At 47.5% G+C, this 17216-nt stretch overlaps 1 protein-coding gene across 1 annotated transcript in view; it reads right to left on the reverse strand.

Moving 5' to 3' along the window:
- The window catches only part of GALM (galactose mutarotase), a 43187-nt gene that overhangs the window by 4728 nt on the left and 21243 nt on the right, over positions 1 to 17216 (reverse strand). The window contains exon 4 of the mRNA XM_004582743.3: positions 16040 to 16121. Coding sequence (XP_004582800.2) covers positions 16040 to 16121 — 82 coding nt within the window. The remainder of the gene's footprint in view (positions 1 to 16039; positions 16122 to 17216) is intronic.

Raw genomic sequence — 17216 nt, forward strand, 5'->3', positions numbered from 1 at the left:
TTCTTTCAGTGAAAGTAGCCACCATTCCTGTTTTCTCATGCATCGCTCCGGAGATATGACAAAGATGTCCGAGATTCCAACTCCTAATCTCTCTCGCTCTCTCACACACAACTGATGGCCTATCTCCATACTTATCTTCCTTTTTCAAATTATTTTATTTTGAATATTGTTCACATAGTTGAGAGGGATACACGCCCGGGAGGCTTCCGATTATAGGGCAGGGAGGAGAGAGGCACAGAGGAAGGTGGGTGGACAAATGTTTCAACTCTTTCTTTGTTGTCCTCCTGTATCCACAGGGGTGGAAAGGATGGTGGCCACTCCTTGCTGTCAAACTCAAAAGCACCCACATTCTCTTTCTCAGCAGAGTCTGCTCTGTGCTTCTGCCCATCCCCGCTTTTCCCCTTTGCGCTTCGCTTTTAGGTCTCATGATTCACCTGCAGGTGCGCTGCGGCACCAGTAGGTGGTGCTAGAAACACGAGAAAGAACTTGCTCCACGGCGTAAGTCCTCCAAACCCGGACAGGTTCTGGTGATAGGACCTGCAGAGCTGCCCACTCATGATGGGCATCTGTTAGTGTGGGGTTCCCTTGCTCACGTGGTGTGTGTGTGTGTGTGTGTGTTCGCTTTCTCATCGTTAAATTAAAACACTATCACTTTGTGCACCTTGCATATTCCTGTACTCGGAATGTTTTTTTAGGTACAACATCCTGGAATAAAAAATAAATCTCATTGCCCCAGAGCTCTGAGAGAATTAATAGTTGAACTTGGATGTTTAAGGTCGGACATCAACTCCAAGGTGGCGGTAATCCACCTGGGTCTTCCCGTCCTGTGAACTCTGTATCGCTAACACCCTCCCCACTGACTGTGAGAAAGGGACAAGTGTTTTCTTTATGAAATAATTACTCTGAGAAAAAGTAGTAGCTGTTCTCTCGGCTTGAGAAGATTATAATGTTACCAACTCATACTCTGCATGGTCATTTGCTGTGTTTTCTTCTCTAAGCTAGGATGGTGCTCATAGGATTTAATTCTTCCTTGACTCAAAATCGAACCCTTAGGACAGTCCTAATGCAATTGCCCCCCGGCAGTCAAACAGCTTATAATTATTCCCCTTAAAGCATGCAAGTAGGGAGATTTTAAGGAGCATCAAAAGCCACAGGATTTTCACAAAGAGAAACACAGGTCACATCTCGGGCCAGTTTTGCTGATATTGTATAATCTATACATCAATGTTTCTTTCAGCTTTTCCTCTGCCAAACGTAGCTGCTAGCATGTGCTATCTTACAAATGACATGGAAACATATGTTGAAATGTTCATTTATTTTTGTCTACTTGAAAGGCACGTTGGTAGGAGAGACTGTCCTTCCATTGGCTCACTTCCCAAATGGCCATTACAGCCAGGAGGACTGGGCCAAGTGGGAGCCAGGGCCACAGCACTCAAGCACCTGCTGTATTCCAGACTGCCGAGCAGGAATCAGAAGTGGAGTAGCTGGAACTTGAGCTAGCCCTCAAATACAGGATGTGGTGCTGCAAGTGGTAGCTTAACTTGCTGAGCCACAACATCCATCCCTGTATGGAGACACCTGGTAAGTGATACGCTGGAACATCTTCAGGATGACAGCTCTCAATAAAGCTCCAGATTGGAGACAAAACAGAGACGGAAGAGATTAAGATTTAAAGAATGGCAGCGGGTCAGGCACGGCAGCCTAGTGGCTAAAGTCCTTGCCTTGCACACGCTGGGTACCCATATGGGTGCCAGTTCGTGTCCCCGGTGGCCCTACTTTCCATCCAGCTTCCTGCTTGTGACCTGGGAAAGCAGCTGAGGACAGCCCAGGGCCTTGGGATCCTGCACCCATATGGGAGATCCGGAGGAGGCTCCGGGCTCCTGGCTCCACTTCAGATTGGCTCAACTCTGGCCATTGTGACCACTTGGGAAGTGAATCAGCAGATGGAAAATCTTCCACTTTGTCTCTCAGTGTATGACTTTTCAATAAAAATAAATAAAATCTTTTAAAAAAAAAAAAAAGAATGGCAGAAAGGCCATTATAAATTTAGGATATTTCCAAAATGAAATTTTTGCTAAATGAGAAGGAAGAAAGTTCTAATCCATCTTTCCCAATCCCATGCCTTGCCACGCCCCTCATGGGCTTAATGCTCAGATGTCTAAAAAGTGTGGAATTCCCACCCAAATGTACCGTGTCCTTGGGGCCCTTCTTGTAAGTGTATTGTTCTTTCTATGGCCCATGGACCCACCCTGGTCTGGCAAAATCCAACTAATCATTTAAGATCATGTTATTTGGGGGGTTGGTGTATCTTGCAGTGGTTGAAGATGCTGCTAGGTGAGCCAGCACCGCGGCAGAGCAGGCTAATCTGTCTGTGGGAGTTCTGTGCCCCACCTGGATGCTGTTGCCCAATTCTTTCTCCAGATTAGGGACATTTTCTTTTGTTATTTCATTAAATGCACTTTTAAACCCAGCTTCTCCTGCACCTTCTGGAACTCCCATAACTCTTACATTTGGCCTTTTGATAGTGTCTATTAAAAGGTTTATTTATTTATTTTTAATTGAAAAGTAAGATTCACAGAGAGAAGGAGAGACAGAAAGAAAGATCTTCCGTCCGCTGGTTTACTCCTTAAGTGGCTGTAATGGCTGGCGCTGAGCTGATCTGAAGCCAGGAGCTGGGAGCTTCTTGCAGGTTTCCCACACAGGTGCAGGGTGCCAGATTTTGGGTCGTCCTCCACTGCTTTCCTAGACCACAAGCAGGGAATGGGAAGAAAAGTGGAGCAGCCGGGATATGAACTGGCGCTCATAAGGCACGTGCAAGGTGAGGACCTCAGCCACTAGGCTACCACATGGGGCCCCCTGCTACACTTTCATAGATGTTTGGTATAAGTATTGTAATTATCAACACTTAGAGAAAGATGTAGCTGAGTCAAAACAGGTGTGGAGTGATGTGAAGGGTATCGATTGGCCATTAGTTCAACAGGAATGATACAAAGATGGTCTGTAATGAAGCGGGGTGAAGGACAGTACTATTTTCTGTAAAATGGGCATCTTACATGGGCAGGCTTGAAGTTCCAAAGAAGCAGGACCATAGGAAAGTGACTAGAACAGCCACTCCTTGGCTGAAAGATCTCAAGTGTTATTCCTGAAAAAAGGACTCAGGGTGAGGAGGTTGGTAGAGCTGTGACATAGTGGGTAAATCCCCTGTGGGCACCAGTTGGAGTCCCGTCTGCTCCCCTTCCAGTCCGGCTCCCTGCTGATGCTCCCGGGCATACAGCAGAAGGTGGCTTCCATGCTTGGGTCTCTGCACCCACATGAAAAAGCTGGAAGAAGCTCCTGACTCCAGCCTAGCACAGCCCCAGCTGTTGCGCCCATTTAGGGAGTAAATCGGCGGATGGAAGATCTCTCTCTCTCTTATAATTCTGCCTTTGAAATAAATTTTAAAAAATCTTGAAAGAAAAAAAAAAGATGAGAGGAATGTGACAGTGTCTTCTGAAGTCTTCAGCCTGCTCCACAGGGAGCCTGGGTCCGGAAGGAGACCAAGCAGGACCCAGCTGCAGGCGGACAGATGTCAGCTCCCAATCAGGGAGGCCTTGATGCCAACGCTCACCCAGGATGGACAGCGAGCGTCCTGTACCAGCGGCCCCTGAGAACTGCTGAGCCCGGTTGTCTGGGATTCAAATACTAGATAAGCGGGTAGTGGTTTCCAGCCGTAACATTTTAGGGTTGTAGGACCACTGACCCACGGGACAAAACACAGTGAAGCAACTGTGCCACGTGGGGGACACACCGTGATAGCTTATCTGTTTCCTTCCTTCCTTGTCTGAAACACCAACTTAGCTTGCCTGTCTGGTGAGTCCACGGGCTGAGAGCAGCTCTTCCCAGTCTAACCTGTAGAGGATGGCTTTCGATGAGAGAAGCCCAGAGACTGGAGGGTGAAGCATTGCTAGGAGGCGATGAGAAAACGTAGTTAAGGGGACAACGTGACATGGGGTAGCAGCGGAAGAGAGCAAAAGACATGAAACAGCAATCAAGGTCATGTGAGGCTACTTGGAGCTCTCCGGAGCCTTCTAACTAGCTGTCTTAGGGCAAGAGCACCGCATCACCTGGCGGCTTGTCCCAGAGACCCACAGGCTCCACTCGGAGCACCAAGTTGGAAACTACATTGTAATGGGTTTCCCAAGTGACTCCTGTGCCTGGGGAAAGCAGAGAGGCCTGGATGTAGAGATCATGCGAGGCAGATGCAGGCTCCGCCGGGCTGTCGCCTTCATCTGTGAGAGCGAGCGTGCAAGGCAGGCTGGGGCAACAGGAAGAGCCTGATGCCAGAGTCTGGTCTCCATGGGGACGGCCCAGCTGCACTGCCAGCCGGGTCGCTACTGTGATGTCGGTTTCTGCAGCTGAGTTGGGCTCAGCGCATCAGTCCAATTTGCATAAGCAGGCCTGTGGGAATGGGGCTCTTGGGCACTGGGACTCATCTTTATGCCTAATTAAGCTGTCCTGGCAAATCATCTCTAGAAGGCCTGCTATTATTTTAGGAAACATCATAAAGAGAATGATAATTAAAAGTAACACCTCGGGTGGGAATTTTTGCTTCGTTCCAGTGGTTGGCAAGTACGGCACCTTGGGACTTTTTTTTAGGGACCAGTTCTGTACATTTTCATAGAACACTCCACTTCAAAGCCCGTGTACATTTTTTCCCCTTTCTTCTACCGGTGCTTTGGGTTTGTGGCTTTAGTTTTCTGTTACCTTTCCATTGAGCACTTTCGGATCTTTTTTTTTTTTCTTTTTTAACTTTGACTTGCAGTGGGGGAGGGTATCACTTCAGGACATCACGTGACATCTGAAAGCATCCAGTGCTACACCCAACACACCTCTGCAGGCAAAAGGGCAATTTTGTGCTTCCCACGGTCAGGCCCACCCGAGGCATTTCCATCATGGTGCATTTTTCTGTCTGAAATCCCAGCAGGATGGTCTCCAGGGACTTGCTAGCCAGTATCAATAATGCTTGCCCGTCCCTTCCGTACGCTCGCTCTCAGCAGTCTCTGAGCACACTCCTGCTAGACCTCTCCTTAGACTGCCAGGCACCAGGGTTACCACAAACCTGTTGCCTTCAGGATCCATGGTCATGTATCTTTTATGTTCCCCGCTACTACCTGGAGCCTCCTGTTGAGGACTTGAGCCACAGTAACATGCATCCAGCCACCTCCTGCCCAACCCCCGTCCCCCCAATCTGACAATACCCCAGCTGTGGACCAACCCCTAGTCTGCCTTTTCTGCTCTCAAATCCATGCTATTGAGAATCAGAAAACTCACAGAAGGCTGCCTCAAGTTCCCGGTCTTTATTCTTGACTGGATCCGCAGCCTTTTGACTTGCCTGCGACCCAGCTCCTTTCCCCTCAAAACACCCGCCTGTGGGCGCCACCTCCCGGCTGAGCTCTCTCTTCCTTTCAGTGCTTGCTCAGTGTGTTTTTTTGGGCATCAGTCCCTCCTGTGAGCCCACTTAGGCAGACTCCCACCTGGGAGCAAAGCTAGTGGATCAGAATCTTGGCAGTGTGGCTCAGGATTCTACACACCAAGAGCACTGCCTCCATTGGGAGCCACTCCCTGGCTTGCCTCCCTGACTCTCCGCTCCCACAGTCTGCCTTCTGACTTTGACTGTGGAGCCCACAATAATAATGACTGGGCCACCCTCCTTCTCCAGGGCTCCTCCAAGGCTGACCTCTCTGGAGTCTTTGACACACCTGGCCACTCCAAGACACCCACTTTTTAACTCCTTCTGCACCTTGCACCTCTGGTCCTTCCCCCTAGGTAGTTAGTGGTGGCCTTTCTCCGGCCTTACGACATGTTGGAGCTTGTTTCCTGGGACACCCCTGGCTTTAGATCTCAGGCCACTGCTTTCCTCAATCTCCAAGACCTCCCTGGGAAATTCACTTGGCTTAAGCTACAGAGTATCTTCTGATTTATACCGAGTATCTCCAGCTCTCACTTCCCTCCCAGCGAGCTCCTCATCAGTCCCACTGGCGCTGGTCCCGTCCACTGGATGCTCCACAAGCTCCTTAACCTCCGGTACATATGTCTGAGAGCCGTCCCGTAGCTGTCCCCATCTGCCCCTCACCTCTGTGCCAGCCTCCTTCATAAAACCATCTTCTACCGCCTAGACTGTGTGTAGGTCCTCCTCACCTCTCACACGGCCTGCTGAATTAACCCCCTCTACCTCCAGCAAAGCCCCACCTCCACAGTGGCTGGGCTGGCATTTCTAAAAATGCCAACCTTGCTTCAAAATCCTGACTCCTTAGCACGGCACAGAAGCCAGTCTTGACTGTACACACCTATGGGGTTGGGCAAGCAGGTGCCTTGGGAGTGAAGTTGAAGGAGACACACGCTGTCAGGTGTAGGCCTTGCGCAGTCCTGAGCACTGAGCGCTGCCTTCAGTGTTTCACCCCAGTCCCCACCTTACCCAACTGCCCGTCCAACCCCAGTCCAGACCTCTGTGCTTTGGCCCTCTACCTGTCCTGTTACCGGATCCTCACAGGCCAAAGTGACGTAAAGACAGTCCTCTCTCCGCATGCCCACCCAATCCTTGCCTCTCAGCTTCTTCAGGCCAACAGGTATGGTCTCTAGCACTGGGCCACTCCTCGAGAGCTTCTCACAGGCAAAGAGAGCGCTCCATCTTCTTGCTCTGTATGGCCAGATCTCAGGCGGCATGTCACCATCAATCAGTAAGTGTGCTACACACCCCCTCAGAAACGAAGCAAGGGCCAGACTCGAAGAGCAGCAGCACTGGCATCCCATACCGGAGTGCCAGTTCCGGTCCTGCCCACTTGCTTGTGAGCCTGCTGGTGTGCGCGGAAAGCAGTGGAAGGTGGGTTAAATATTTGGGATCCTGCCTATCTAGGTGGGAAACCTGGAAGGCGTTCCAGGCTCCTGGCTTCTGTCTGTCTGACCCAGCCACTAGAAGATGAAAGTTCCTCGTCTCTTTTTTTTTCTGTCATCTCAAAAAATAGATGAAAAGCTGAAAGCAAACCTGTTCTGGGAGCTCATCTGCTCAGCTTGTGGTTCAGAGCCCACAGTCAGTGCCCATCCTTCACACAGTGACCTCTAAGGGTTGCCATGCCCTAGGAATGGACTAAATAAAGCCTGCCTCTGTCCAGCCCTGGGCTAGGGGAAGGGTCTGTGTGACCCATCAGCTCCCCAAGGGTGGTAGTCAGAGTGCCAGCAAACTGTTCCCCCTTATGACAAATTCACTTATTGTCTGCTTGAAGGTTTTTTTTTTTAAGATTTTTTTTTTTTATTGGAAAGTCAGATGTACAGAGAGAGGAGGAGAGACAAAGAATTTTTGTCTGTTGATTCACTCCCCAGGTCGCCGCAACAGCCAGAACTGTGCTGATCTGAAGCCAGGAGCCCAGAGCCTCTTTCAGGACTCCCACACAGATGCAGGGTCCTAAGGCTTTAGGCCGTCCTTGACTGCTTTTCCAGGCAGCAAGCAGAGAGCTGGATGGGAAGTGGGACTTCCAGGATTAGAACTGGCACCCATATGGGATCCTGGCGCGTTCAAGATGAGGACTGCTGGAGTCCGTGCAGTGGATGTGGTGGGACACGAAGGTGTGAAGAGTATTGCTCCATTGCAGGCAGGGCTGCAATGAATTTCCTGCTGTATGGCAGGGCCCTGTGGATGTCTCTACAACCACCTGAATGCAGCTCCACCTTCCTTTGCATGGACACTGGACCACTGTGCGGAAGAATTCTAATCCATTCAGGCATTGTTTGCTACTGTGGAGTTGGCTTTTTAATATCAATGTGAGCTTGGAGGTTAATGGCAATAATAACGTCTTGCAAAAGGGCCTTCTGTTATTCATACTGTCTTGACTGTCCACATTGACCTTATGCTAATCAAGGGCTCTGTATTTAGGGTTTCATTCTTTCCTCGATCTTTAGGTTCTCCTTTTCTTTGTGATACAAGATTGAGTTGTAGAATAAGAATTGTAGTAGGAACGTCTATTGAGTTTTTAGGTGAAACAAATGGCAGAATTATTCTTGGATACACCCACTTGACCCTGACGTCAAAACTCTGTAACAGAGCCTGTGAGGGTTTCTGTATAAATAAAGAGGACAGCTTTCTTGCATTGTCCATTATGATCATGAAATCATAGTGGTCCATTTCTTTCCTCTTTACGCCTCATCCACGCACCCTTCTCGAGGTCTGAACTCAGCTGGAGCTGGACTCCGGCAGAGGACTTTAGCTGCTAGGCTGCTGCGCCGGGGCACTCACTCTTCCTGCCAAATTTCTACCATGCCAGCTCATGTTTGCTCACCTTGAAGCAGTTGATATGTTTTTTAGCATGGAACATAAACAACTTTGAGTTCACTTGTTTGAAGGGATCCAGTAATTGGGCCATCTTGAAGGGTTTCCCTGTTACTAGGAGAGGGGAGGTACCTGGAGCTTTTAAGCTGAACCTTTTATTTTTTTTCTTCATCTCTTCCTCTTCTCCTTCAATTTGAAAGGCAGAAAGAGAGGGAGGGAGAGAGAAAGAGAGAGAGAGAGAGAGAGAGAGAGAGAGAGAAAGAGAGAGAGAGAGAGAGAGAGAGAGAGAGAGAGAGAGAGAGAAACAGACTAAGATCTTCCATTCATTGGTTCACTCCCCAAATGCCTGCAACAGCTGGGGCTGGACCGGGCGGCAGCCAGAAACCTATGCCTGCGGCCTGACTGCATCAAAGGCTGGTGGACATCTGAAGGCCATTTAATTCACTGGACGAAGTAGAACCGCAAAGCTGGCTTTGTAACCACAAGTCCTGCACTGCTACAGCTTTTCTTTGTGGCACCCGCAGATGTTGCTCTTCTGCCCTACCTGGCCTTCTAGCTCCCTTCATCAGCTCAGTGCGAGAGAACTAGCAAGAACCCAAACCCAACCGAACCCAATCAGGGGACCACCAAGAGAAGAACACACTGTTGCTCTTCTCAACAGCCAAACACACAGGCTTTTACATAGAGCTCCAGCTTACAAACTCCAATTCTCCTCACCTGCCCAAACATACGAGCGCAATGGTTAAGAAGAGGGCGTTTAGAATTTCCTGTGGTCTGGGAGTAAGAGCATTAAAAAATGGACAGGACCTTAGGATTCAACTAAAGCAACCCTCATCAAATCAGATTTTGTAGATTCAGTGAGCTGAGCCCCACCCGTGTCCTGGATTTCTGCATCTGTTTTCACACAGTATTGCATTAATACAGCTGTGTTTCAAACCAAGGTATTGGGGGACTGGCCTTGTGGCTCAACAGGCTAATCTTCCAACTTTAAGCGGCAGCATCACACATGGGTGCCAGTTTCGTGTTCCGGCTATTCCACTTTTCATCCAGCTTTCTTCTTATGGCCTGAAAAAGCAGGGAGGATGGCCCAAGACCCTGGACCTGGTACCCACGTGGGAGACTCAGAAGAAGCTCCTGGCTCCTGACTTTGCGTCAGCTCAGCTCCAGCTGTTGGTAGAACCAGTGGATAGAAGATCTCTCTCTCTCATTCTCTCTATAAATTTGATTTTCCAATGAAAATAAATAAATAATTTTTAAAAAAGCATTGAAGAAGAGAGAGGGGATACTGGTGACAGGAGAAAGGAGGCAGTAATTGGTTCTAGTATGCACACATTAACTACTTATTACTTGGCTTTGTTTCTGTGTTTAACATGGTTTTGTATCTTCAGCCTGAATAAGCCAGGCCTGAATTGCCATCCCTGCTCCATGTGTTGGGTCTATAAGTCTAGAGACATCACGTGGATGCCATGTGGAGGAACACATGCTGAGCGCTAAAGGCTCATGTCATTACAAAACCACTCACAATAGAAACCCTACTGTTTCCAGGAAGTGGGGCAAGATTTCCAAGGAGAAAAAAAATGAGGCTTGCAGGAAGAGCAGTGTTTTACCACAAAGAAGGGGGTAGGCTGAACAAGGAAATGTACAGAAACTCTGCATGTCTGTCTGAGTGATGCTTGGTTAGAGATGGCTGTCTGGTGTCCGGTCTAGGAGCCCTGCTTAAGTGAGATTTGCATTTTGGATAGATCTTTCTAGTGACCAGATGGAAGCCAGATCTTAAGAGATGTTCTTTTTTGGTTTTCAGAATGATCATTCATCCACTCTTTGATTCCAATTTAGGAAACTTGTAATTCAAACCAGGCAGTGATTGCACACAGGATAAGTGGTCTCACATAGGGCAGGATCCACAGAGATGGGAATCCCATCACCAAGAGGCCCAGGGCAGGGACAGACACTGTGACCAAGATTTCAGAATCAAGTCTAAAGGGTACTTCTGTCAGGGGAACCGGAAAGATTAAAATGCAAATACCCAAACATGAAGATCAAAATGGTTTTTACAGCATCTTGGAGCCCACAGACAACTTTGGCATTTGTTATTTCTCCAGGGCAAATGCAGACCTGCCTGAAGGAAGCAATGATATCACCCTCCAAATTGCAGGTTGAACCCAAGAGAGGCTGAGTTGAAATATGAAAGTCATGCCGGGCCTCTTTCCGCAACCTCGTGGTCAGTCTTTCCTACCCATAACTCTAATTTTATCAGAATGAGGGTTGCTTTCATGTCATTTTAGAATGAGCTTTCAGCAGTGGAGGCCAGCAAGAATAGCAGGTGAACCCAGATGAGCTGGGGGGACTGAGTGGACTGGTTAAGCTTTTATAAAACAAAAGGTGTCTTTTTCTCCAGTAAAAGAATAAGAGCAGGTTCTATGAATGTTACTGTAAGAAGCAAAGCATTCATGCTTGCTGTCTTAATTCCTTATCCACTACAAAGAAAGAAGTAAAATGCAAAGAAAACCAGGTGACAGTGTAATGTCTCAAAGCCTTCAGTGCCACAGATGTGGTGTCCATGGTAACATCCTGCCGGGCAGGTGCATAGCTCTCCTCTTGTTCTTAGTTGTGTAGAGTGAAGGGTGAAGTGGAAAGTTTGTAATTCTGGAAACAGATGCATCCCTGGAGAAGCAAAAGGGCTGGATTTTTCTCATGTGCTCACAGTCAGCTGGCTTAGTCGCTGGGGCTAGGCATGAGCGACTGGTGTCCCAGGGCACTTCAATCAAGTCTAAAAGCTAAATGCCTGATGGGATGGCACAGGGATCCAGCACCTGGAGTGTTCTCTGGCTCTGGACATCTGCTGGCCACCTGCCCGTCCTGTGAGAAGGGTGGGAGGAGGAGTTCCAATTCCGGGAGAGCCCTGGCTGCAAGAAATGTGGGAAACTCACTCAAGAAGGCCCTTTTGGGGTCTCCGAGAGGGGACTCCCCGGCTGCCAAGCAGTCAGTGCTTTCTGGGTGGCAACTATGAGCTGATTTTTGTAAACAGCTGCAAATAGCTAATAGGAAGAAGCAGAGTGGAGTCATGCAAACTCGTCCTGACAGCTCAGTTGCAACCTTTGCTCCTGTTCTTGGCGTGAAATAAGGCTTGCAGCCTTGCACAGCCCTGCATAGCCCTGCACAGCCCTGCACAGCCCTGCAGCTGCTGCCTGCCCCAGCACAGCCAAGGGGCCCCTGGGAGCAACAGGTGTGTGCCTCGGAACACCGTTAGGACTCCCATAATTTCACCCAGAGGGGTAGCTTCCAAAATTGGATGATGGGTTCCAGCCTTCTAATTAAAAGATTGTTCTCTCGTTTCTCTGCAAGCAGAGGAGCAACGAGGTGGCCTGAGCTATGCACAAAGCTTATTTGCCCAACTTTGGAATCCTCCAAGGCTAACAAGGCGGTGGGGATTTCCAACGGGGCATTTGGGGGTGATTTGAAATTAGGTGAAGGGCTCCCTGAAGGCTGCTGCCAGTCTCACACTTGCTGAGGCTTTTCCACTGGTCTGGGGTGGGGGGGGGAACAGCCTTTTAGTATGTAGGAAAGCAAAAGAGGAGGAGAAGGAAGAAGCCATATAAGACAGGTTGTTGGACCCAGTGCTCAGTGATGGCTCAGTGACTAAATCCTTGCCTTGTATGCCCAGGATCCCATATAAGCACAACTTCATGTCCCGTGTCCCCGCTTCCCATCCAGATCCCTGCTTGTGACCTGCAAAAGCAGTAAAGGATGGCCCAAAACCTTGGGACCCTGAACCTGTGTGGGAGATCCGGAAGAGACTCTGGGGTCCTGGCTTCAGATCAGCTCTGCTCTAGCCGTTGTGGCCACTTGGGGAGTGAACCAGCAGACGGAAGTTCTCTCTCTGTCTCTCTGTAAATCTGCCTTCCTAATAAAAATAAATAAGTCTTTAAAAAAAAAAGGCTGTTTTTTTTTCCCCTTGTTTTACCAGCGGAAAGAGTTGAAGACACTTCACACATCCTGAGAAACTGTCAACAGGAAGAAGAGCAGGAGCAAAGCAGGCGTGCCAGGCAGCCAGATGTTTGTGGGCTCCACCTAGAGACGGGAGCTCCGTGGAGGCTGCAGCTTTCGGATGGGGCCATGGGAGGTGGGAGATGTCACCTCATTGACCTTGATTTGACTTTGTGTACCAGCAGGCTAGTGGGCACGGGCCAAACACTCGGAGGACAGGACTCTGTCCCTTCTGATACATGTGCAGGGAGAAAGATTCCCTTTTACTGAACACCCAGCCATGATTACTGTAAAATTAAATGTGTTACCACCTCATGATGATGGGTTTTCCCGCCGCCTGAAAGATGACTTACTTGCCATTTGTAACCAGGGTGAAAGACACCCCCAAAGTTTAGATCTACATCAGCATTTCCCCCCAAGGATAAAGCAGCTTGCAGCTCTTATGAAGGGCCGACAAAAGAGTTGAAAAAACAAACATGAATTCACAGCTACGGAAGGAGCAAGGTAGACGCCTTTAAGATATCTTTGCTTCACCGAGATTCGCAGGGGCAGCAATTCTACAGGCATTGCTGCAGTTGGTAGGAGGCTGATCAAACAAAGCTACAGAAATGGTAATTCATCAAACCGAGCGTCTATGCCAAAGCCGCCGAGAATTCAAGCAGTGCTTGGGGTAAGCATTTGGCCTAGTGACTATGTATGTTAGAGATCGTGGGTTCAAGTCCTGCCTTTCCTCCTGACCCCGCTTCCTGCACTGCCACCTCTCAGACCTGGATCGAATCCCCAGTGCTTTGCTTTGGCCTGACTTAGGCCTGGCTGCCATAGGCATTTTGAAAACGAATCACTGGATGGAAGATCCCTGTGTATCTGTCTCTCAAACAACAAAAAATGAATAAGCAATACATGATAAACATTAAAACAAGTGTAAAAATTCAAGGAATGTCAACAATCTGATTAAAGGCCTCATGGTTAAAATGTTTTTGTTTTTGTTTTTGTTTTTAGCTTTTCCCAGATCTGCCTGAAATTCTCTCATTTGAGCCTCTTTTTCAGACCAGTTACTGGTTCTGTGACACTGGGAATAGTTAAGCAGTTCTTGATGCTAGATTTCTATCACAACGATGATCAGACATACTTTTCTCTCCAAGAGCTCCAAGAAAAAACAATGAGAATTTTAGGAGCCTAGGAAGAATTTAAGGAACAAACACTCCAGGAAGGATTTGTGATAGAAGACAGAGCACTGGGCTGGTAAGCCAAATAATTAATGTGTGACATAAAAGCCATTGATATATAAAAAGAGCAGAGCTGATAATACAGTCGTTTTGTTTTGCTATGTTTTTTTTTTTTAAAGATTTATTCACTTTATTACAGTCAGAGAGGAGGAGAGACAGAGAGGAAGATCTTCCATCCGATGTTTCACTCCCCAAGTGAGCCGCAACGGCCGGTACGTGCCGATCCGAAGCTGGGAACCAGGAACCTCCTCCAGGTCTCCCATGTGGGTGCAGGGTCGCAAAGCTTTGGGCCGTCCTCGACTGCTTTCCCAGGGCACAAGCAGGGAGCTGGATGGGAAGTGGAGCTGCCAGGATTAGAACCGGAGCCCATATGGGATCCCGGGGCGTTCAAGGAGAGGACTTTAGCCGCTAGGCCACGCCGCCGGACCCGCTATGTTTTTTTTTTTTAACCACTGACTTCTAAGGGCTTCACCACAGCCAAACTGCAGCTCCTGGCAGAGTCAAGGAGCGCAGAAGGGTCTAGAAAGAGCTCAGCACCTGGCATCCTGATTGGATAATTTGAAGCATTGCATTCCAGACAGCTGAAAGCTACTCTGTGATAATGTTTTCCTTTTTGCTGTGTTGGTGAATTTTCTTTCGAAGGTGGTTTTCTTATCATCTTCAACAGAGATGATCAACACACATAGCCAGGCAACGTAACTTGATTACAACAAGATTTTATTTTATTTATTTATTTATTTATTTATTTATTTATTTATTTTGCAGATTAGGCAACTTGAGAAGCAGAGTTGAGCAATGTGTCATGCAGTACTACATATTGCAACAGAGGTCACTGCCTCTGAGTTCACTGAGGGCAAGGCATGGATTCTGTGCTTCTGTCTGGCTGGAGTTGTTCCTTTCCTAGGTGCCCTCTCTGGCAGGTGCACACACATTTAAAGTTCATGCTCTTTTATCTCAGGAAAATCCTCCTATCCCTGCCATTGTTCTCCTCCACCCTGACATCATAATAGAAAGAAGTTTGGTTTCATTTTCTTTGTAGAAAAGTAGAAATATATTCAAGATGAGAAACAGGGAAGAAAACAATGAGAGAAGCTATAGGGCCACCCGTACCAAAGATGGCAAAGAAATGAGAATTGACAATAATTGAGATGTGGCTTTTGGTATTTGATGGCCCAAAGCCTTGGGACCCTGCACCCACATGGGAGACCTGGAGGAAGTTCCTGGCTCCTGGCTTTGGATTGGTGCAGCACCGGCTGTTGTGGTCACTTGGGGAGTGAATCAGTGGATGAAAGATCATCCTCTCTGTATATCTGACTTTGTGATAAAAATAAAATAAATCTTAAAAAAAACCCAACCAAACAAAAAACAGGTGAAACCCTAATGAAGTCCATCGTCTACTTTCCCAGGCCACAAGCAGGGAGCTGGATGGGAAGTGGAGCTGCCGGGATTAGAACTGGTGCCCATATGGGATCCAGGTGCGTTCAAGGTGAGGACTTTAGCCGCTAGGCCACAGCGCCAGGCCCAGGGTTTCACTTGTTTTTCCACTGGATCCACTTGGGATCCAGTCCAGGATTTCACTTTGCATTTAGTGATGCATTGGTCTCCTCTGGGACATTCCTTCAGCCTTCCTTTCATAAGCTTACCCGTTTAAAGAGAGGACAGGTCAGTTCTGTTATAGAACGTCCTCGGAGTTGTAATGTCTCCTGATTACATTGAGGTTATGTGACTGACCAGAACATCATGCCAAGTGTGGGCTTTCTCAGTGTCTCATACTCATACGAGGGGTGGGCGGACACAAGGTCAATTTTCACTACTGGTACCTTAACCTTTGATGGCTTGTTGAACACGATGCTTTTGGATTTTAATTGCTCATTTCTGCTACACGAAGCTGTTACTATGAATACTTATTTGCTTATTTAGAAGTCATAAACAGAACATGCTTCCATGTGATGGTTTGCTTCCCAAATGCTTGCAACAGCTGGGGCTTGGCCAGGCCCAAACCAGGAGCCCAGGATTCCCTCTTCTTGCATGCAAGTGGCAGGACCCAACTACTTGCCAGTATCACTGCCTCCCTAGAATCAGGAGCAAAACACTCCAATATGGGATCATTCCAGGTGGCGCAAAGCCCACTGCCAGTCTTTCTTTTAATTGAGCTATTGACACACTGTAAAATGCATCCTTAATTCTCAAGTTTGCAATCTGTGCTATGTAGTTTATATAAAAGGTTTTATGGCTATCACCACTATTCAATTCCAGAACCTTTTCAAAAACCAAAAAAGAAATCCTGTATTTATTGTTACTCTTCATTCACGTCTATCCCCAGCCCCTGGAAAGCCACCTAATCTACTTTTTTCACTGTTTGCCTTTGCCTTTAGGAACTAAATTTATTTTCATCCCAAATAAGAAATAAGAAGATCTCAACCCAGTTAAACCATGACACACAGAGAGACCTACAAATAGGGAAACGGTGACAGGCAAATAAGGGTTCAGCAAACCCTTAAATTTTTTTTTTTTTAAATTCACCAACCTGTAGGAATAAGGGCTTCATTCACTGGCAAAAAAGCATCAGCTTCTATGGTAACTTCATGGTCATATATATTTGGAGAACCCTGGGAGAGAAGGGCAGGAGAAGAGAAAATTTAGCGCTTTGCCTTAGTTTATACATTTGCTCCATAACTCCTCTTGCAAAAACATGTTCAGGCATTGACAGTAACTTTACAAATCTCCTTTGACCGATGTCAATGGTGACAATGAAACGTGAACATTTAGGTGTAGGTAGATAAAGTTTCCAAATAGCAACTGACAAATTTGGAAAAGGCTGTTAAGTGTGACCCTAAAGTGCCTTATTCTTTCCTACATAGAAGGTACTGGTCCAAAGTCAAAGAAACTGGGGTAGGAGTTGTGGCATTGTGGGTTAGGCGACCATTTGGGATCCCACATCCCGGGCAGAGTACCAGTTTGAGACTCAGCTGCTGTGGTGCTGTGGTGCTGTTGAAATGGTTTCCTGGAGATGCATACTGGGAGGCAGCAGCTGATGGTCCAAGTGTCTGCATTCCTGCTATTCCACAGGAGAGGCCTGGATGCAGTTCTGGGCTCCTGGCTTGCCCTGCCCCAGACCTGGCTGTTGTGGGCTTTTGGGAAGTGAACCGCTAGATAGAAAATCTCTCTCTCTCTCTCCCATTTTGCTTTCTTTCAAGTGGATAAAAATGGATATACATTTTAAAAATTCAAGAAAACCACAACGGTTAGAAAGCCTTTTAGATCTTGTCCTGTTAGTGTGAGTTTCTTCAACTCTCCTTCGATGAGGGCACTTCAATAAATTTGAGGGAAATGGAATTAAGAGGATGACTTTGTCTTGGTGCAAGACTTCTATTGAAACTCATGCAGTTTTCTCATTTTCCATACATCATAAAAAACAATTTTTTGCACCAAAATAAACTCATGTTTTTTTAAAAAAAGATTTATTTTGCTTACATGAAAGAGTGACAGAGAAAGGAAGAAGGAGAGATTTTCTATTTGCTGGTTCATTCCCCACATAGTCACAATGGTTAGAGTTGTGTCAAACCAAAGTCAGGATCCTGGAATTCCATGTATGCCTTCCACATGTGTGGCAGGAGCCTGGATACTTGGGCCATCCTCTACTGCTTTCCCAGATGTGTTAGCAGGGGGCTGGATCAAAAGCAAAACTGATACTCAAACTGGCA

Source organism: Ochotona princeps, chromosome 8 (genome assembly GCF_030435755.1).
Source record: "Ochotona princeps isolate mOchPri1 chromosome 8, mOchPri1.hap1, whole genome shotgun sequence".
NCBI classification, from domain to species: Eukaryota; Metazoa; Chordata; class Mammalia; order Lagomorpha; family Ochotonidae; genus Ochotona; species Ochotona princeps.